Source organism: Peromyscus eremicus, chromosome 2 (genome assembly GCF_949786415.1).
Source record: "Peromyscus eremicus chromosome 2, PerEre_H2_v1, whole genome shotgun sequence".
In the NCBI taxonomy this organism is placed as follows: Eukaryota; Metazoa; Chordata; class Mammalia; order Rodentia; family Cricetidae; genus Peromyscus; species Peromyscus eremicus.
The window spans coordinates 120,769,201-120,791,031 of record NC_081417.1 but is presented as its reverse complement, the minus strand read 5'-3'; the positions used below and the strand labels follow the sequence as shown (position 1 = coordinate 120,791,031).

Genomic DNA, 21,831 nt, shown 5'->3' with positions numbered 1-21,831 from the left:
ACAGTGGGTAGGAGGACAGGCTCTAGAATCAGACTGTATTACAGTGGGCAGAGGCACAGGTTCTAGAGTCAGACTGTATTACAGTGGGGAGGAGCACAGGTTCTAGAGTCAGACTGTATTACAGTGGGTAGGAGCACAGGTTCTAGAGTCAGACTGTATTACAGTGGGTAGGAGCACAGGCTCTAGAATCAGACTGTATTACAGTGGGCAGAGGCACAGGTTCTAGAGTCAGACTGTATTACAGTGGGTAGGAGCACAGGTTCTAGAGTCAGACTGTATTACAGTGGGGAGGAGCACAGGTTCTAGAGTCAGACTGTATTACAGTGGGTAGGAGGACAGGCTCTAGAGTCAGACTGTATTACAGTGGGTAGGAGCACAGGCTCTAGAATCAGACTGTATTACAGTGGGTAGAGACACAGGTTCTAGAGTCAGACTGTATTACAGTGGGTAGAGACACAGGTTCTAGAGTCAGACTGTATTACAGTGGGGAGGAGCACAGGTTCTAGAATCAGACTGTATTACAGTGGGGAGGAGCACAGGTTCTAGAGTCAGACTGTATTACAGTGGGTAGGAGCACAGGTTCTAGAGTCAGACTGTATTACAGTGGGTAGGAGCACAGGCTCTAGAATCAGACTGTATTACAGTGGGTAGAGACACAGGTTCTAGAGTCAGACTGTATTACAGTGGGGAGGAGCACAGGTTCTAGAATCAGACTGTATTACAGTGGGTAGGAGCATAGGTTCTAGAGTCAGACTGTATTACAGTGGGGAGGAGCACAGGCTCTAGAATCAGACTGTATTACAGTAGGGAGGAGCATAGGTTCTAGAGTCAGACTGTATTACAGTGGGGAGGAGCACAGGCTCTAGAATCAGACTGTATTACAGTGGGTAGAGACACAGGTTCTAGAATCAGACTGTATTACAGTGGGGAGGAGCATAGGTTCTAGAATCAGACTGTATTACAGTGGGTAGAGACACAGGTTCTAGAGTCAGACTGTATTACAGTGGGGAGGAGCACAGGCTCTAGAATCAGACTGTATTACAGTAGGGAGGAGCATAGGTTCTAGAGTCAGACTGTATTACAGTGGGGAGGAGCACAGGCTCTAGAATCAGACTGTATTACAGTGGGTAGAGACACAGGTTCTAGAATCAGACTGTATTACAGTGGGGAGGAGCATAGGTTCTAGAATCAGACTGTATTACAGTGGGGAGGAGCACAGGTTCTAGAGTCAGACTGTATTACAGTAGGGAGGAGAACAGGCTCTAGAATCAGACTGGTTTCAATCTTGACTCTACTGCTTATAGCTGGTATCCATGGACACCTCCTTTCTCACAGTCTTCTAATTTTTAAATGTTTATTATAATCTTATAAAATAAACATGTACATATATTCAAATAGACATAAATGGCTCAAGCAAGTATAATGAACCAAGATTTTTAAAAATACAAATAATAAAATATCCTAACTCAGAGGATTAAAAATAAACAGACACACAAAAACCTTGGTAAACTATGTGGCACAGTAAGATTTGGTAATTGCTTATTATATACCAAAGTAAGACATTTTAAAAATGTTGTGAGATACAAATTTCAAATTTATGAAAAGTATTACTTTTCATTTGTATATAAAATTAAATGGCTTCACAAGTCGGTATACCATCAAAAAGTTCTTTTATTAAAATCTCATCTCATGGTTTGTCCTTTTTTAGAAAGTATTTATTTATTTTATTTTACATGTGAATGTTTTATCTGCATGTATGTATGTGCACTATGTGTGTGCTTGGTGCCCACAGAAGTCAGAAAAGGGCCCTGGACCCCATGGAACTGGGATTATGGATGTTACCATGTGGGTGCTAGGAAATGAACCCAGGTCCTCTGCAAGAGCAACAAGTGCTCTTAACCATTGAGTCATCTCTGCAGGCCCCTGTGCTTTGGGATGGTCTTTCTGTATGCTGTGAGTATGTGTGGCTACCACTGGTTAATAAAGAAGCTGCTCTGGCCTACGGCAAGGCAGGTTATAGCCAGGTGGGAAATCCAAGAGAGATACAGACAGAAGGAAAGTGGAGTTGGGGGAGATGCTAGCCGCTGCCTGAAAAGCAAGATGTAATGGAACTCAGGTAAAGCCATGAGACACGTGGCGACACATAGATTAACAGAAATGGGTTAATTTAAGATAGCTCACTAGTTAGTAATAAGCCTAGGCCATAGGCCAAGCAGCTTGTAATTAATATTAAGCCTCTGACTGGTTACTCGGGAACAGGTGGGCGGGGGAGATTTGTCAGTCTACACCCCTCCCTTTTGCTTTTTTCCTCAAGTATAGAGGAATTAAGTGACTCTCACAGTGAGGACAAGCCCAACGGCTTCAACTTCTTAAATAACTGAAAACTTCCGCTTGAGAATCATTATCCTTCAAATAAAAACATTTATGCTTAGGAAAACCTCACCTAGGAAAAGTTCCAATTCCAAAGTCAAAAGTAGTCAAGGGAAAAAGAAGATTATCTACTTTTTGTTCAGATGCCTACTAGGTAAAACTATTTCCTGAAAATTAGACTGTTGAACAATTATTCTTCATTACTGAAGTACACAGCTGATGTCCACTTCAGGCCCAGTCCTGATGGTGAGCTGCAAACAGAAGTCTGGGCTGAAAATTTAACAAGTCACCCATAATGATCTATTTTCAAAATCAAAAATATCAACTTCTTATTTATACATTAGTAATTTTAAAACCTAAAAGTCCAATGTTTCAAAGTGACATGCTGATACTTAGCTATGTAGACCAGTGATTTTCATGTTAGAAAGTGTACGAGAGTATAACAAATGTTGACATACACTGTTAATCTTGTAATGAACCCACAAATGACAGGTAAGATCTGAACACAACTGAGGATACTGTCTCGTCTAGAAAATGTATGTATTTAAAAAGCTCAGAAAGACCTCGGTATCTTTAGTTAGATCGACAAAAACCAGCAAAAAATCCTCAAAAAACTCAAGTATTAAACCTGGAAATGAAAGTGAGAATGTTGCTATTGATTTTATAGAAAAAAAGACTACCATAAGCAACTGTACACAAAAATTAATATTCTAGATGAAATAAAAAAATTCTAGGACTTAAACATTAACAAAATAGGACTAAAAAAACTCCCAACTAAGAAAAGTACTAGGCTAGGAAGCTTTACCGGTAAATTCTATTAAACACTTAAAACATAACAGTGATCCTTCTCAAACTCTTCTATGACCCTGAAGAGAAGGTCTAATACCAAAGCCAAACAAAGATTCCACAAGAAAACTAGAATGTAACGTCTCTCATAAATGCTAAAGTAAAAATCCCCACTATTAGCAAGCTGATACACTTAAAGGATCATGTAACATGAACAAGGACTGATTTCCTGGAACGTAGTGACAAACATTAAAAAAAAAAAAATCACTGAAACACCACATTAACAGAAAGGGAGTGAAGGAGCACACACAAATCAGCTCTAGTGATACAGACAAGAGCATCCAACATGGAGGCTGAAAGAGATGGCTCAGGAGTTAAGAGCACTTCCTGCTCTTGCAGAAGACCTGGGTTTGGTTCCTAACACTTCAGTGCCAGATGATCCCGTATCGTCTTCTGGTCTCTGCAGGCACCAGGAACACAAATGGTGCAGACACATGTGAAGTATAGCATCCACACACATTGAATAAAAATTGAGCAAAATACTGATCCAAGTAGGAACCGAAGGGCTCCATCTCAACATGGTAAAGGCCACCTACGAAACTCCACGCAGACCTCCCATTTAGTAGTCTAAGACGGAAGCTTTTTTCAAAGAGCACGATGGTCACTTTCATCATCTCTATTCTAGCCAGAGCAAGTAGGCAAGACAAAAGGCATCCAAACTGGAGAAGTAGAAATGGACTTATCTGTCTACTAATCTGACAAGCTTATTAATATATTAATATATGGAAAACACTAAAGATTTCACCTGAACCCTGTTAATTTAGCAAAGTTACAGGACATAAAAGTCAACTAACAAAAGTAACTTGTGCTTCTCCTACCAACAGTGTAAAATCTGAAAAGTAAACTAAGACAGTTCTATTTACAATGGTGGTGAGAATAATAAAATACTTGAGATTCAACTTAATCAAGGAGAGAAGTCTTATACAGTAAAGTGGTAAACACTGCTGGAGAAATTAAAAATGACACAACGAGAAATCTCATGTTTATGAATTAGCTCAAACTACTCAGAGTCATCTACAAACTCCATAAAATATCGGAGCTGAGGAAGCAACATGCAAGAGGACAGAAGTATGACCTTGTCCTAGGGAACTGGCTCAAATAACCTCAGGCTCTTACCAATTAGGGAGAGCAGGGTGGGAGTGAGGATGATGGAGAGGAAGCCTGGTGGTGTAAACTCCTGTTCTGCATGGGAGAAAACATGAAGAGCCTGGATGCTGGGTGAGGGAAGGAGAAGGCCTTTTGTCTCAAGAACCCACATGGGCTTCACAGGAGTAGTACGATCACTTCTCCATTCTCTTGTATTACCTACCTCTGATTGACTCCTCTCATGATACTGGTTGGGGACCAGAGAGGCAGCTGAGCTGTGAGAATGACGCCTAAGAGGAACTGATTTGGCTTCTGCACTTCTGGATGGGCTGAAGTGTCTGTTTGACTAAGAGTATACAGCTGATCGCAGGCAACCCGGCGGATCTGAAATGTCATCAGTGGTAAAGGACAGATGTTATCAATTTCAAACTACTTTAAAAAGCAACACTGTGCAAATCCACACCGTTTACTCATTCAAGTGACTGAAAGATGTTAGAAAGGTGTTAACTATTCTAATTTTGAATGCTAAAGATTCTGCTGAGTAAATGAATTAATTAATTGGTGGTGGCACACACCTTTAATCCCAGCATTTGGGAGGCAGAGGCACATGATCTCTGTGAGTTCAAGGCCAACTTGGTCTACAGAGCTAGCTCCAGGATAGCCAGGGCTACACAGAGAAACCCTGTCTTGAAAAACCAAAGAGGGGGAAAAAGAAGAAAAAGAAAAAAAAAGTGGTTTGGAAACTAATTATTACTTTACTTGAGTCAACAGGTTTTTAACTCAATGAAAATAAAAGTCAGAAAACCCCATTTTCAAGTATTTAAAAACTTCACGTTCATGGTCAAAAATGAAAGAAGTAAAACTTAACGAAAGTTCATAGTTTGAAGGTGATCTCTCCAGACTCTGACCAACATGTTGAAGCTTAATTCCTGCTGCCCTTGCAGGTCTCAGATGCTCAACACCGGAGGCTGCTCTTTGGTCACCACCACCACCACCAACAAAATCAAACATCAAGCAGTTCTAACCCCAGTGCTGAAACTTCTGTTGGACTGTGGAGGAAAAAACAGCAGGCAGGCTGTAGTCCAAACGGTCACTTTTCCTTCAGAGTGTGGTGGTCTGCAGCCATCCCTTCTGTACCCCTCACAATGCCACAGGCATCTATGAAAGTCCGTAACGACAAGATCAAAAGGCTTTCTAAGTAATAGAAACCCTTACCTCTGCACTTGGTGATCCAAGCAAAATGTCAATGATAAAATCAGCAACACACGGCAAGTTATAGAAAGACGCTAAGGAGGACAAGGAAGGAAGGAAAGAGAAAGAACTAATTAGGTGGTGCACTTACAAAATGTTGCTATTTGTGAGTGATTTCCTAAGCTCAAACTTAAGTAGGAAATGACTTATTCTCCTTTCTACATAGAGTCAAACCCTAGGACATCTACAATGCCCTCCCCTGTCTGTCCAGGGAACGTAAGGTGCAGCATCGCACATCTTTGAATCACTGCTTCGTGTGTACCAGTTACAGAATAAGGAAGTCTTAGCTCAATAAACTACCAGTGCTAGTAACACAAAACATACCCTCAACTAAGTTTATACATGATAAAAAATAAAGATGTGGAGAAGCTGTATTTTTTTCAATTGAAAATCTCTAAATCAAACAATACCAGGAAAATTAAACTATGAGTATGGTACAGGTTTAAAAAGCCATTTCATGGGCTGGAGAGATGGCTCCGAGGTTAAGAGCACTGACTGCTCTTCCAGAGGTCCTGAGTTCAATTCCCAGCACTGGCTCACAACCACCTATAATGAGATCTGTTGCCATCTTCTGGACTGCAGGGACACATGCAAGCAGAACACTGTATACATAATAAATAAATAAATCTTAAAAAAAAAAGCCATTTCATATAAAGGCTTATGCTTCTCATATAAAAATCTTCAAATGCATTTGTTCTCAGAGAAAATCTCTGAAGGTACTACTTTAATTAATTATAAAGTTGGAAATATAGATACCTAATTTCTATGTTTATCTTGATTAATTTTCACTATGATTTATACAATTAGTCTGGATATTCAAAAAATATACCACTGGGGCTGGAGAGATGGCTCAGTGGTCAAGAGCACTGGCTGCTCTTCCAGAGGACTTGGGTTCAATGCCCAGCACCCACATGGCAGCTCACAACTGTCTGTAACTAGAAATACAAGCATGCAAAACATCAATGCACGTACAACAAAAATAAGTAAACTATAAAAAAATACACCATGACCATCAATTCTGTATCTCTGGTGGTCTGAAACAGGTAATTACAGCTAAGACTAGACAATTAGTACACATCTGAAACTGAATTGCTAAGATTTTGTTTCTGAATATTTCCTGAGAGCTTCCTTTGGCAGTGCTTAGGTGCTGGAGATTTAGCAGGGAACAAAATGAACAAGTCTCTAGCTTAGGGGAGCTCAAAACGTAGTTAGAAAAGGGGATGATGGCAACATCATGATAAATAAGTGCATTACACTGAAGGCTATAAAAACAAATGATGTTGAAAGAATAAGGGGAGGGAATTGTGTTGTGTGAGGGCACAGGGAAAGATGGTCAGAGGATGTCTAACCAGAGGACTACGTATGCAAAGACTTGCAGATGAGGAAAGAGCATTAAGAGAAAGGGGGAACAGCCAGTGCAAAGGGTCTGTGGCAGGACATAGCTTGTGTATTGAGGAAATAGTAAAGATGCCAGTGAGCGAAGGATAAAGTAGAAGATGGGAAAACAGATTCACTGGTATAGTGGACTGTGTTGGGTTTGGGGGCTTAGTAAAGACTTGGTCTTTACTGGAGCTGAACAGAGAAGCTTGGAAGTTCTGAAGAAGGAATGGCATGATATAACCAATACATTAAAAGGCCCTCTCTGGGGCATGAAGAATAACAGCAAGGGCAGAAGTAGGGAGAGAAATCAGGTCAACATTGGTACAATCCGATTAAGAGATGGCAGCATTCTGAAAGTACTAACCACAACAGGTACAAATGTGTGGACTCTGTACTGTCTGAAGGAGGTTGTGCTCCCAGAACAGATGCAGATACAGTAAAACACAGTAGTTATTCCAAGGTTCTTAGCCAGAGTATGCAGTAGGCTGGAACTGCCCATAAATTGGGAGAATTTTTGAGTGATATAGGTAAGATCAAAATCCATCTTGGACAGGTTAGATGTGAGATATCTCAAGTAGAGCTATGAGGGGAGTGGTCCAGGCCACAGACTCAAACTAACATGTTGGATATCAGTGTCTAGGTAGATTTAAGGCTATGAAACTGGATGGAGTCACTAAGAAAGAGAGGACAGAGCAGAGATATTGAGGGACTAAGGCCCAGCGTCCCACTCACTTGAAGTCAGTAAGAAAGATTATAGAGCCAGACCTAGGTTTCATAAATTTTAATGATGGGTCATTACCAGGAACATATAATTTATTATAAACTAGTAACCTGGGTGTTTCAATTCCTTAGTTCCACTCATCTCTAACAGGGTCCTATAACACCTGATGTAGAATTGTGTGTGTTGACACATATGTACATAAAAGCCTCAGCAAACACTCAAATATCCTGCAGAATAAACCACTCTAGCGCCATTTTCCGCCGTGCTACATCCTTACTCTCCCACCCCTTCTCTTACCAAAAGGAGCTATTTATAGCGCAATATCCACTCCTAACAGAAATCTAGCTTTTCTCTCAAAGAAATGAATTACTAAAAAGCCGCCTCCTACCCAGTTGCTGACTCCGTAGCTGCAGGCACGTAACGAGAAGAGACAAAGCTTCTCCAGCAATCAGGGCGTCTTTGGTGGACACAGACTGCTGCCGGACACAGATGCCAGCATGCAAGGCTGCTGGCTCTCCTTCACTGCCAGAGCTGCAATTGCTTCCTGAAAGCAGAGGACATAAGTTTAGTGTAGCTCCTAGGACCATGCAGTGTTTTAATGTAAGACCCAGAGTCCCTGTGCAACAGTAAATACTGCCAGAAAGCATTGCTAGGGAAAAGGCGATGAATCTCCGTATTTGATGTACACTAACTGCTTTGTCCTTAAACACATTTATAGGGATTCAAAAATGTTTTCGCAAGATAAAACTACTTTCAGGTGGGAGAATGTCTTATATCTTGTAAGATAATCTTGATGTATTACATGGATATAAAAATATTTATCTAACATTTCTGCATATCATATGTCATAATTAAAAAAAACTTTTATTATTAAGCTGGGTATAGAGGCACACACCTTCAGTGTGAGCAATGGAGAAGCAGAGGTAGACAGATCTCTGTGATTTTGAGGTCAGCCTAGTCTATATAGCAAGTACCTGGCCAGCCAAGGTTACAATGAGATCCTATCTCAAACAAAACAAAACAAAACAACCAAACAAAACTAGAAAAACCTTTTATTGTTGATGTATTTATAAACATACAGAGCAGGAAAACCAAACAAAGTTAAGAAATAAAACTACATAAAAAGGCTTAATAGAAAATAAGTTGACAGGGCCTAGAAGGATAACTCAGTTGGTAAAATTCTTATGAGAACTTCAACTCAATACGCAGAACCCATGTAAAAGCTGGGCATGGTAGCACATACTTGTGCTGGGGAGGTGGATACAGGCACATTCCTAGGGCTTGCTGAGATAGCCCCACCAAATGGGTGATTTCTGCCAGTGACAGACCCTGTCTCAAAATAGCCTCCTTACCCCAAAACAAAGAGACCAAGAAATACCTGAACAACAAGTCTTAGGTTGATCTCTAGCTCACACATACACTATACACTCTGTCTCTGTCTCTGTCTCTGTCTCTCTCTCTCTCTCTCTCTCACACACACACACACACACACACACACACACACACACACACACACACAGACATGGGTGGGTGTGGAACCCTGCCAAACCAAGAAAGAAACTGTTTACTATGTTAGACATCTGAGGAATTTGTGTTTCAGCCGCAAATTATAGGCCTTGTAACACACTTTTATGCTCAGGAAAGCTAAAGATGGTTGGACTTGACATCTCTACTTATTCTATGCATTCATAAATGCCCTTTCTCGAGATACCTTGATAGAGGGAGACATCATGGGGATAGGGAGAAACGTAATGCTAGGGAAAATCTCAGGAATCCACAAGGATGACCCTAGCTTAGACTACTAGCAATAGTAGGGAGGGTGCCTGAACTGGCATACCCTGGTAATCAGATTGAATATCCTAACTGTCATCATAGAGCCCTCATCCAGTAACTGATGGAAGCAGATGCAGAGATCCACAGCCAAGCACCAGGCTGAGCTCCAAAAGTCCAGTCGAAGAGAGGAAAGAGGGATTCTATGAGCAAGGGGCATCAAGATCATGACGGGGAAACCTACAGAGACAACTGAACCAAACTAGTGGGAACTCATGAACTTTAGACCAACAGTTGTGGAGCCTCCATGGGACTGGACGAGGCCCCCTGCATAAGCAAGACAGTTGTGTAGCTTGATCTGCTTAAGAGGTCCCCTGGTAGTAGAATCAGAATCCATCCCTGGTGCATGAGCTGGCTTTTTGGAGCCCAGTGCCTATGGTGGGACACCTTGCACAGCACTGATGCAGGGGGAGGGGCTTGGACCTGCCTCAACTGAATGGACCGTGCTCTGACTCCTCATGGGATGCCTTACCTTTTTAGAGGAGGAAATGGGGGGTGGGTTGTGGGGGAGGTCTGAAGGGGAGGAGGGAAGAGAGGGGGATCTGTGGTTGGTATGTAAAATGAATAAAAAATTTCTTAATAAAAAAAATGTCTTTTCTCTTAAATAAGGTGTCAAGACTGATGAATTTTTACTCATGTTCAAAAGCAAGAGAAAAAACCTTTTTATAATCTGACAAATCTGCACATGGATTATTCTCAGTTACCTCTTGCCTAATGTTTTATTATTGTGTTTATTTTTTGAGATTTTTCTACATGAGTACTGTATTCACATCATTTCTTTCTGCATCCAACATCCCCACTCCCTCTCAAATTTATGGACTCTCCCTCTTTAATTATTATTGTTATAAATACATATACATGTATGTACATACACACACATACATACACAGACACACAGATACACACACACACACACACACACACACACACACACACAGACTGAAAAGCCATAGGGAAACACACTGTTCTGTATTTACTTAAAAGCACTGTCACATTTTAAATCAGTACCTGAACTGCTGAGTCTGTTTCTAATCCCAGCAGGAAACAGAGAATTACTTTCTTTAATCGGCTGGCTACTTCCAACAAGGTCAAGCCGCCCTGCAGCTGCAGCCCACGACAGTCTCATGAAACAAGCGACAGTGGCCGTGAAATCACTTGCTTCCATAGTCTGAGGAGGTATGGAAAGGGTGTTAGGAGAAAGGCAGTGTTGCTCTTGAAGACATCTGCTGACTTCTCTGACCCTGTGGCCTCAGGTTACAACTCTTCCCTCTCAGATCAGCCAGGACTGCCCTCTCACACTACCACACTGCTTAGTTTTAAGATCAATTAACTGTAGCCTCCAATCTCCATGCTCAACTTAGGTTTTTGCCATTTCCTCTTCTGAAGTATACACAGCACATTTCAGCTTTCATGAATGTCCTTGTGACTTAGCATGTGAGCTCTGGTTTTGTTCTTTTTACTTGAATAAGTCTCCTCTCCAACTCCCTCATTCTGTTCACCATTTGGTCTTTAAGACCTAGTTCAGGCGCCACTTCCAAAATAAAAGTGCACACAGCAGCACGGGTGAAAGACCCCCCACCGCTGAGGCTCACAGAGTGCTTTGCTTCTGTAGTCTTACACTTGATACTTCGCCTTGATTAAGCTACTTCTGTACCTGTAGTCATTTTCTTTCCTACTTATGCTCAATTGCCTGAAAGCAGTGTTCACACTGGAGCTATTCCACACCCACAGTTCCCTCTCCCAAGCAGGAGGTACTTAATACTTCTATATTCACCAGCCACTTACTTGAGGTACTTAATACTTCTATATTCACCAGTCACTTACTTGGATCGCAACTCGAGCAGCAGGGATGATTTCCTCAACCCTAATGGAAGACCTGTCAGATACTGACAACTGTCTGTAGGATGACTTTTCTGGGGTCCCACACAGGGACATCTGTCTGCTTGTCTGCCGGCTGACATTTCGGAATGGACGGGAAGAAAGTGCTTCTATGCCATCTTTGGTGAGGTCTTCATCTAATGATGTTGGCATTGTCTGTCCGACAAGTAGAAACCTTAAAAATAAAAAGTAACACTTACTCAGTTATTTCATACTATTTTAAAATGATGAAATTTGTGAGAATAATGCAATATATTTGCATACCTTGCAAGTTGTAGACAGATAGAATAAACACCCTGCCTGGTCTCATAGTCTACTTCTGATGGGATGGAGTCTCTCTGCATGACATTTACAACCAAACTTCAAAAGAAATAACAAAGAAAGTATATGAAAGACATCAATTTTTTAAAAAATAGAAAACTGTCCATAACTAATGCAATAGCCCATAAATGTTCTTAGTAACCGAGTTTCTACATATAAATGAACTATCTACATACATACTTTTTGATAAAAATATGGACTTCCATAAGGATTGGACTATGGTTTAGCCTGACAGATAACCCGGGTAGTGTGTTCAAGAGCAGCCTGTCTCACTAATCGGTTTGACATCACTGAATAATTTCTATCTTGGTATTAGTGGACCTAGCAATTTAAGAGAGTATCAAGGATTGGTCTATTCAGTCAAGCTTGTTTCCATCTCCACTGCACATTCATTACTCAAAAGCTTCCTCATTTTTCTGGCTTCCATTCTTACCTCTCCACCCTCCAAATCTTCTTAGACGGTCACCCTGAGTGATTCTTTCAACATATGAATCAGCTCATGGTACCTGCCTGCACGAAGTTGTTCTATGCTTCCTACATGGAAGGAAAAGGCAGGGTGTGCACAGCAGAGTATAAGGTACTACATGTCCTGCTCTTGAGTGTCCCCAGAATGCCACATTCTACTTCTCTGCCTCACTCATTTGGCCTCAACCATTCTGGTGTCCTACACAGACTGGTCACTAAGCTTCTCCATACAAGAGTAGACACGAGCTACTCTTCTGGAGACTGGTCCCCAGCTATCTTCAAGCCTTACCTCTTCGTGTCTTCAAGTGGACATTTCCATTTTATTGCTCTCTATAGCTCTTATCACCCTCTAACATAAACCTTTCCTCATTGGCCTACTGTTTGTCTCCCTCTCTAAGACCGCAAGCTTTATGGGGACATGGATTTCGTCTACTTTACTCACTGCTCTGTACCCATTGCTTAAAACAATGCATGACAGATGAACTAACAAATACACACAAGTAAGTTCAAGTATAATGCTTGGACCATCACAGACATGCAAACTGTTGGGTAAATGAATTTTTGTTTGTTTGTTTGTTTGTTTGTTTTTTTTGTTTTTCGAGACAGGGTTTCTCTGTGTAGCTTTGCGCCTTTCCTGGAACTCGCTTTGGAGACCAGGCTGGCCTCGAACTCACAGAGATCCGCTGTTTGTTTTTTTGAGACAGGGTTTCTTTGTGTAACAGTCCTGGCTGTCCTGGAACTCACTCTGTAGACCAGGCTTGCCTTGAACTCACAGAGATCCACCTGCCTCTACCTCCCTGAGTGCTGGGATTAAAGGCGTGTGCTACTATACCTGGCTTTTGAGATAAGTTTTTAAAGAAGAACACTTCTAAAATGCTTTGAAAACTGGATATGGTGGCTGTAGCAAAGCTGTTGAACTGACATAATAAAGGCAGGCCTGAGTTAGAAAGTTAATTCCAGGCTAACCTGGGCTACAGAGTAAGACCCTATCTCAAGGAAAGAGGGGATGGGCGGGGATAGGAAGGCAAGAGAGGAAGTGGGGGAAAAGAAGACAACAAAATATTTTTTTGTGTGTACCAGACCTTCCACATTCTTTTTTAATATTGATTTTATGTGTATGTGTATACTTATAATATCCTGTAGAGGTCAGAAGACAGTGTTGAATGCCCTGGAACTGTAGTTACCTTAGAGATGGTTGTGAGCTGCCACGTGGGTACTGGGAACCGAACCCAGGTCCTTCGTAAGAGCAGTAAGCACTCTTAGCCCTTGGGCCATCTATCCAGCTTCTGCTTGGGAATCCTTTGAACCCTCATTGCCCCTCTATGTTCTAGGTCCCTGCCTAGCTTCTCTTCTATGCTACTCTTCCATCCAGAACTTGTATTAACCACCCTTTGCTCAGACTTCAAGCTGGTCTTCACCCCTTCCTGCCTGAGGACCTTTCGTCACTCTTTACCTTCTACTCAAGTCTAACTGCAACACAAGAGGACAAACAATACATTTGATGCTTTTCACTCATTCTGTCCTCTACTTGGATAAGAACACTCTCTCTTGGCTTACTGATCTAAGGAAAATTCTACTCATTCTTAATTCTCAGCTCAAAGATCCCTTTTTGGTGAAGATATTTCCTAGCCTTATTACCCCAACTTTCTCCCCCTCCTCAGCACTGGCCATATGCCACCTCTTAAGACCATTTGCCTATGTCCAGGCCAGCTAGCTGTTACTCTTTAGGCACAAGCCTGTGATGAGAAAGCTTCTGCCCAATTAACCCCATGTCACCAGCATCAATATTGCTGCAGTGTGGGAAACAAAACTGATAGGAGACTTAAATGGAGGTGGCCGCTTCACCAGTACTCTTCCTGAAAACTTCCCCCACTACCAGAGGGGAGAGACACATACCGTTGCTATTCGTTTTAACCCTCATAATGCTTCACACAATACACTGAAGGAATAAGCAAGGTTTCTGCGAGAGAACTAAACTACATAACCATAATTGGTTTTACAACTCACAAACCTCAAACCTCCTGCTTTGAGAAAGTTCTCACAGAAGGATTTTGCACAGCTTCTTGCCATATCATCGTCAGCTGTTGGCATGAGTTTGGAGCTTAGAACCTGGGGAACAAAGAAGCAAAGTTAATCACCCTAACATTTTCTATAGAAATAACTCAAGCCAGAATTTCTTTAATGCCACATCTTAGTTTCCCCCAGAAGATTATGAAGGCTGATTTCCCCTCAATAAAGACAATCATATTTTTCTATACTGCATTTAATTAGGATTTCTTTTTCTAGTTTTGAACCAAATTTCCATGAAATGCCTTCAAGCTTAGATAACAACAAATAAATTTATGTATTATGCAAAACATGCTCTTTAAACACATACAGGACAGAGTTTTATAAACAGCCCCCCCCCCCAAAAAAATGCGTGAGCTGAAGTCCTTGAAGAACATAGCTGCTATTCACTGGACACATGCTCTGCACTAGGCACATGCATCTCACTTTGTAAGTGAGGGGCTGAAGGTCTCAAGATGACATTTCAAATCTAACATCTCTGCCCTTCTCTGATACTGCAATAACTACCTAAAGCTTAACTGAATTCTGTGGTGGGTGGAGGATTCTATTTCACAGATCACCACGACCCAGTACCAATTTAGTTCGTGCTCTAATTTTACCAGCTACAAGCTGAGAGATCAGATACATGTCATGTTCGCACTGCCTCGTTTTCCTCATCAGCCAACGGAGGATAATGATTATACACATCAGTAGACTGTCAGACTAAGTAAAATACAACTTTAAGGTGCTAAGTGAGCAGCAGTACCAAGTGTTCAGGAAACAAGAGCTCATTTTGTTGTTATGATTTAAAAATCTCTTACAATCATAGTTTTAAACTAGATATTTTGAACTCAAAATACTTTCTATTCTAAAAAATTCTACGTCTGTAAACCTATGGGCACTCTGAGCTTGTGTACTGAATGTGGTTTTTGATTAGACACGTTCTTCCTAGGCTCTCTTTGGGGAAGGGAGCTCCTCAGTTTCAGAGTAAGAACAATGAGGGAGAAGGGGAGTCCTCTGCTCTGCAGTCCTTCCTGAGAGCACAGTATCTGCCACCACTGACACACACCCCATTCTTAGAGAGCCACAGTTTAGTGAAAATCCATTTTCTTGAAAGGAACAGGTATTTAGAGTACCAAGTTTGAGGTTTCCTGGTGGGCAAATATACGTTCACGAGCAAAATTCAAGGAAATGATCATTTTTAGGTACTTGCAAAAATAAGTGCTTTTGGGAGAGTTAGGTTTTCCACTTATTTTGTATAATTTTGTACATTTGAAGCAAAACAGATCTATCACAGAATTCACAGTTATTTTGCAGCCCTAAAATTACACTGGAGATGTTTTAAATTACACTGTGATACTTTATAACCACGGTGCTTTGGTTATAAGCCAACACAATTGAAGGGGATGGTGATGAGCTCCACCCCACTGCTGGTCTTGCTTTGCTAGGTGCTCTCAATACAGATGATGGAATTACACCTTAACTTTTCAGAAATATCCATTCAAAAGCAGTTATCTATTGGAAATTATAAGATGAAAAATCTTAAGTTTAAGTAGGCCAAAACCCTCTAGACTATTTTGTCTTGGAATATTGTACTTATTTTTAAATATCCATGTTATACAAGGTCATATTTCATTTTTAAAACGTTTGACTAAATATTTTCCTTCTTAAAACTAATCTGTCTTTTTACAAAGAAGAATACTTCAAGGCTAATATGTAATATCATCATACTTTGAACACATAAAGAACAAGTGGAAGAAAAAAAGAGTATAATTATATACTCCAAGTTAGATTAGATGAATAAACCTCAGGGAAAAGACAGGTTTCCCTTTATTGATTATGACATTCATTATGATTCAAAATCTATTCAAAGTACATACTACTCAAGATATCGGTTATCTATTTAGGCTTCAGGATATACTTAAGGCTGCTTAGTTACTGATGTGTATATATATCTCTAGGATAAAGCCAATTCATTCAAGGTTTTATCTTCTACAAATATAGTGATTGGAGGGTCTGAACTAGGATACCCTGGGAACAGAAGTGTTTGCACCCAGACACCTCCCACTTTGTTTATACTTTACTTCCCCGATTAAGTACATCCAGCATCCCATGTGTCTTATATAAACCTGAAAGCAATTCCTTTGTCTTTTTTTTTTTTTAATTTATTTATTTATTATGTATACAGCATGTACGACTGCATGCCAGAAGAGGGCACCAGATCTCATTACAGATGGTTGTGAGCCACCATGTGGTTGCTGGGAATTGAACTCAGGACCTCTGGAAGAGCAGTCAGTGCTCTTAACCTCTGAGCCACCTCTCCAGACCACCTCCTTTGTCTTTTTTAACTACTGTAATGATTTGCACACAGGAAATAAGTAGTGTTTGGTGAATTAAATCTATTCATTTAAAGCTATTTTTAATGAGAGAAGTAATTGTATTGGGCTGAATGACTGTACACCCCCTGTGGTAGTTTGAATGTAATTGGCCTCCATAATCTCATAGGGAGTGGCACTATTAGGAGGTGTGGCTTTGTTGGAGTGGGTATGGCCTTATTGGAGGAAGTGTCACTGTGGGGGCAGGCTTTGAGGATTCCTATGTTCAGGATTCCACCTAGTGTCTCAGTCAATTTCCTGTTGCCTGCAAGATGTAGGACTCTCAGCTACTCCAGCACCATGCCTGCCTGCATGCCACCATGCTCCCCGTCATGATGATAATGGACTAAACCTCTGAAACTGTAAGCTGCCACCACAATTAAATGTTTTCTTTATAAGAGTTGCCATGGTCATGGTGTCTTCACAGCAATAAAAATCTTAACTAAGACAATCCCTAAATTCGCTTTTTGAAATTTAAATCCCCAGGGTGTACTAGAAGGTAGATGTTATGGGAAATGATTAAGTCATAAAGGTGACGCTTTCACAATGGGGACTTCAGAGAGTGAGGGCACAGTGAAGGCACAGATGTCTATGAACCAGGAAGAAGGACCCCATCACATACTGAATCAGCTGATGTTTTGATCTGGAGTTGTCCAGTCTCCACAACTATGAGCAATAATAAATTGTGGTTTAAAGCAACTTCAGTCTATGCATTTATTATAAAACCCTAAATGACTAAATAAAAGATAATAAGAGATAATAAAAATAATTGCTCTAATTCATTTAATGGCCTTCTTAGAACTTGAAATAGTAATGTTAGTGTGCTTCTTGACAAACTCTTCATACATCTCAATGTCAACAAACTACAACTTAAAGAAGTATTATACTGTATGGAACCAAGAAAGTGAAAGATAACTCCTATGATAGACTTGCCAAGCTTACAGAGGAAGGCAACAAGATGCATGGTGTATAAGATTCCCTACTCCTTTACCTAGGTGCTATTCTGTATAAACAGAAAAAGAAAATTAAGAATTTTCAAAGGTGAAAAAAGTTTCAATTTATCTCCTTTTTCCCTACATTAATCTTCTAGCAGATCATCCCACAATAAAATCTTTCACTTGTTTCTGGTGTCTTGAAAGCATGACTTTCCCAACCAAAATGGGCCTGTCAAACGAAATGCAAGGACAAGGGCGTTTCTTACTTCCAAGTTGTAGAGCACCCTGAAGGTTGACATGCCGGGAGCGAAAGAGCGGAACAAGCTCTCTAGGATGGAGCTGGCGCTGGGCTGCTGCTGCTGCTGCTGCTGCTGCTGCTTCGACGAAAGGGACGGAGACTTTGAAGACTGGCAGCTTGCTTCCGAGAGCAAGGTTTTCTACGTTTACAAGGGTGGAGAAGAAACACACGTCTTCAAATCACACTTCAAGGAGAGGCAGATCTCAGGGCTGTGTGCTTGTTTCCTCTTTAGTGTAAGCCACAGTAATCAAGTTCTCAAAAAACCCAACCCACTTCATAAAACAGCCTAATTCTCTACTAAGAAAGCATACAATTGAGTTTAATGAATGATGGTCAAACACTCCGTGAACGCTTTGAGACTAGCCAAGTCATTTTAATTTGTTTCCATGTTTAAATTGTGTGCTTTTAACAAAACTATAAGATTGCTAACAGAGGAGTCTTGAGGGTTATTTTCAGCTGATACTGCTGACATATTTCAGTTACATTAGTTCTCTCTCAAATTAATACCTAAGCCACAGATGACATGACTGAGCAGATCCAATTTTCAACTACTAAAATATTAAATACAAAACTCAGTTTCAACAACTTTATTATAAAAGAATTTCTTCTGAGGATGTAATTCAAAAATATGACATATAAAATAGTTTATATGTAAATCTCTTAGGGAACAATATCCTGAAAATTAAACAAAATTAACTTCATTATGTCTACTTTTTTCTTTGTAGTGATAGGGACTGAACTCAGACCTTTGTATGAGGGCAAGTGTCACAATGCCCAACCCTTGTTCTTTTTAGATAGGGTCTTGATATGTAGTTCAGGTTGACCTTGAACTCAGATCTTTGTGCCTCTGTCTCGAGTGCTGGGATTACAGGCAGGCACCAACATGCTCAGTCAAAACGAAATGAAGCGTTACTTGTGAAAAAAAGTAATGATGACTCATTTATACAAAGACTTCAGACAGAATAATCAGATCCAGGGAGGCATCTTGTTGGGAGCTCAAAGGTCCCTGCACTCACAGATCTATAGGGAAACCAGGAATGTTAAGCACGCAGGATTGTTCTCTCAAAGGAATACCCTCTCAAATGCATAACCTGTTCTTCCATCCAGGAAGCTGGGAGTTGGAAGTAATTAATATCCTGGTGATCTGCGTTATCTGTTGGTCCAGGCCATATCATGCTCCTACAACCAGCACCAGAGGTGGCTAATAGCCCAAATGACCTCTATGCTATCTGTATGACTGAGACCAGACCAGATCCTTCCCTAGGCCCTTAAGCTAGTACATGTAGCCTATCTCTACAATCCATCTTCATGGAAGAAATGACATGTACCCTGAGTTGAGTTTTGATATAGTTATGCCTCCTTGTGCATTGGGGATTGTATTACACCAGGAAACTTTTTTCCAAATTATATTGTGTTTAAATTTGTTGGCAATAAACCACCTGGCATCAGACTCCCCATGGTTTAATCCAGGTTGATGAGTCAGTCTGAACCAAGTTTTTCTTCTCACCTCTTCTCGGATCACTACCTGCACTGACACCTGCAGAGATCCCTCAGCATCTTGGAAAGGAAAATATCTCAACAGCATCAGAATTGCCTGACCCCTGACAGTTAAGTGCATCTCTTTGGACATCAGTCTCCTCTTTTATACCAGGCAAAGGCTCTTCCTAAAACTTCACACATCTTTTTGGGTCTTTACAAGGCAACACAAAGTTCTAATTTTAACTTATGGCAAGGGTATTTTTCTTTCTCTCTCTCTCTCTCTCTCTCTCTCTCTCTCTCTCTCTCTCTCTCTCTCTTTCTTTTTTGGTTTTTTGAGACAGGGTTTCCCTGTGTAGTTTTTAGTGCCTATCCTGGATCTCGCTCTGTAGACCAGGCTGGCCTTGAACTCATAGAGATCCACCTGGCTCTGCCTCCCGAGTGCTGGGATTAAAGGCGTGCTCCACCACCGCCCGGCTCATGCAAGGGTATTTTTCAAAAGGGAAAAAGTATTATAGAAAGATGCTATCATATGACCTTCATAGGATTCAGGCAATGTTTTTAATGAATCATGACACAAAATTTTAAGCTAGCTTAAATAACTATCAAAAACATAAATACCTTTCTGCCTAAAGAATCCAGCTGATCAAGGGCTTCCTGAATGGCTGGATCAGTGGGTATCAAGAGCAGAAGCTTCCGTACTCGTAGAGTTATCCTGAGAAAATTTCAAAAATAAAATAAATTATTGTCATATAAGCTATAGCTTCAGTAATGTCTCTCTCTCTCTAGACACACACACACACACACACACACACACACACACACACACACACACACACGCGCGCGCATTTACCTTGGCTCCTCTAGATTGGCAAGCTGATAGAGCATGTCAAACACATTACATACAAGTGCCATCACCACACCAGGGAGAGATTTCTCCTGAGGGAAAAAGAAAAACAGAAAACTACAAATACATACTAACATTGAACTTCATTTTTCTAACCAAACTTACAAACAATAAAAATACTACTGAAATGTTGGGGGAAAACTGAAGATGGAGTGAAGGTCACTGCCTTCCAGGGGTATTCAGCCAACCCCTCCCCCTGGCTAACTGCCTGGGCTAAGGCTCGAGAAGTGGGCAGCAGAAGTGAGCTACACTAAGGTCATGCGTAAGCACCACAATAGAGAGCAGGCACCAATAAACTGCTCAGTGACCTTTGGGAAACACAAGGTAGTGAATGATCTGAAAACAAAATTAAAGTAGTATCTATGTGTGTCCACTCACATCCAACACATGGGTAGTAGGTACAATAGAGCTGAAAAAGGTTACCCTGTTTTTGCTTAAGATCAGGGAACACAAAGTGAGCAAAACCACAAAAAAAGAGATTTAGATGTAATTAAAGATACCTGGTCACAGGGCACAAGCAAAGAAATGACATCGTTTTTAGAATATATTTATATTTAATAAATTCAGGATATAAAACTCTGAATATATCTGATAGTTTTAAATTGTTGAATTTGAAAGCAGCACATATACTGTGTTTGTTGTTAGCTATTATGATACACTGAATTGAGGTGGAAAAGGCCCAAGCACTAGGCCACTCCTTAAGCAAACAAAGAGTTGTGACATGTGCAGAAAGCACTTTGGCCAGAGGAAACCTGACCCATAAACTCCAAACTGAAAGATGATGACCTGCAGCCTAGAGTCAACCAAGAAACGCCACAGCAGCTGGAAGCAAAAGCCCACCAAAAGCCACATACATAAACCTCAGCCCTTTGTTTAATAAAGGAGAGATTGCTTGCAAACCTCCTGGAGTCTGTGTTGTTGACTCTGAGTCTACCCACTCCCTGCCTTCGGGTATCAGAGACAGCGACATTCTGGTGCCCAACGTGGGGGTGAGACCTTGTTATGAAGTAGTGCCTTTACTGTACACCCTGAAGTGCCCTGTGTATCTACATCGATACTGTTGTCAAGTAAAAAGAGAATTAAAGACTTTACATAGAGAATTCAAGGACTAAATGCAATAAACACACACTTTAGAAATACTTTCACTTCACATGAGCTTCCTCTCTAGATATTAAAACCCTAAAGTATAGAACAGCCTTCTTCAGTTCTGTGTCCCTGAAGCCAACCTCAGTCTTAACACAGAGAAATTATAAACAGATCAATTACCTCATGAAATCATTCAAGTATTGACTGACCCATTCTGTTCCAGGTACTGTTGCAGGTGTTTTGGTGTGGCAGCAAACAAAAAAAAACCAGTTTACTCTCATGGACTTTAATGTTTTACCAGAAGACAGATTACATAACAAAATGTGTAGTATGTTAGTAAAAAAATAAAGCAGATAAAGTAGAAATAGAGTTGACAATTTAAACAGGATGTCAAGAAAGGCTGAGTAGTTAGTATCTGAGCAAAAGCTGAAGTGAGAGTAAGATACCCCAGCGAACACGTTAGGAAACAGTATTTTTGGTGCATGCAAGAGAAATGCAGCGGGCAAGCAGTCCAGCTGTAAAGGTGTGAGGGAGAATCATAGCAGAGGGCCTCAGAGGCG

General features: G+C 40.8%; 1 protein-coding gene across 1 annotated transcript in view; it reads right to left on the bottom strand.

Moving 5' to 3' along the window:
* Usp24 (ubiquitin specific peptidase 24) overlaps nt 1–21,831 on the bottom strand; it is a 139,988-nt gene that overhangs the window by 42,277 nt on the left and 75,880 nt on the right. The window contains exons 29-38 of the mRNA XM_059254608.1: nt 20,132–20,217; nt 19,900–19,993; nt 17,771–17,941; nt 14,160–14,257; nt 11,627–11,722; nt 11,309–11,537; nt 10,493–10,652; nt 8,043–8,198; nt 5,518–5,588; nt 4,526–4,686 (exon numbers count right to left, since the gene is read on the bottom strand). Coding sequence (XP_059110591.1) covers nt 4,526–4,686; nt 5,518–5,588; nt 8,043–8,198; nt 10,493–10,652; nt 11,309–11,537; nt 11,627–11,722; nt 14,160–14,257; nt 17,771–17,941; nt 19,900–19,993; nt 20,132–20,217 — 1,322 coding nt within the window. The remainder of the gene's footprint in view (nt 1–4,525; nt 4,687–5,517; nt 5,589–8,042; nt 8,199–10,492; nt 10,653–11,308; nt 11,538–11,626; nt 11,723–14,159; nt 14,258–17,770; nt 17,942–19,899; nt 19,994–20,131; nt 20,218–21,831) is intronic.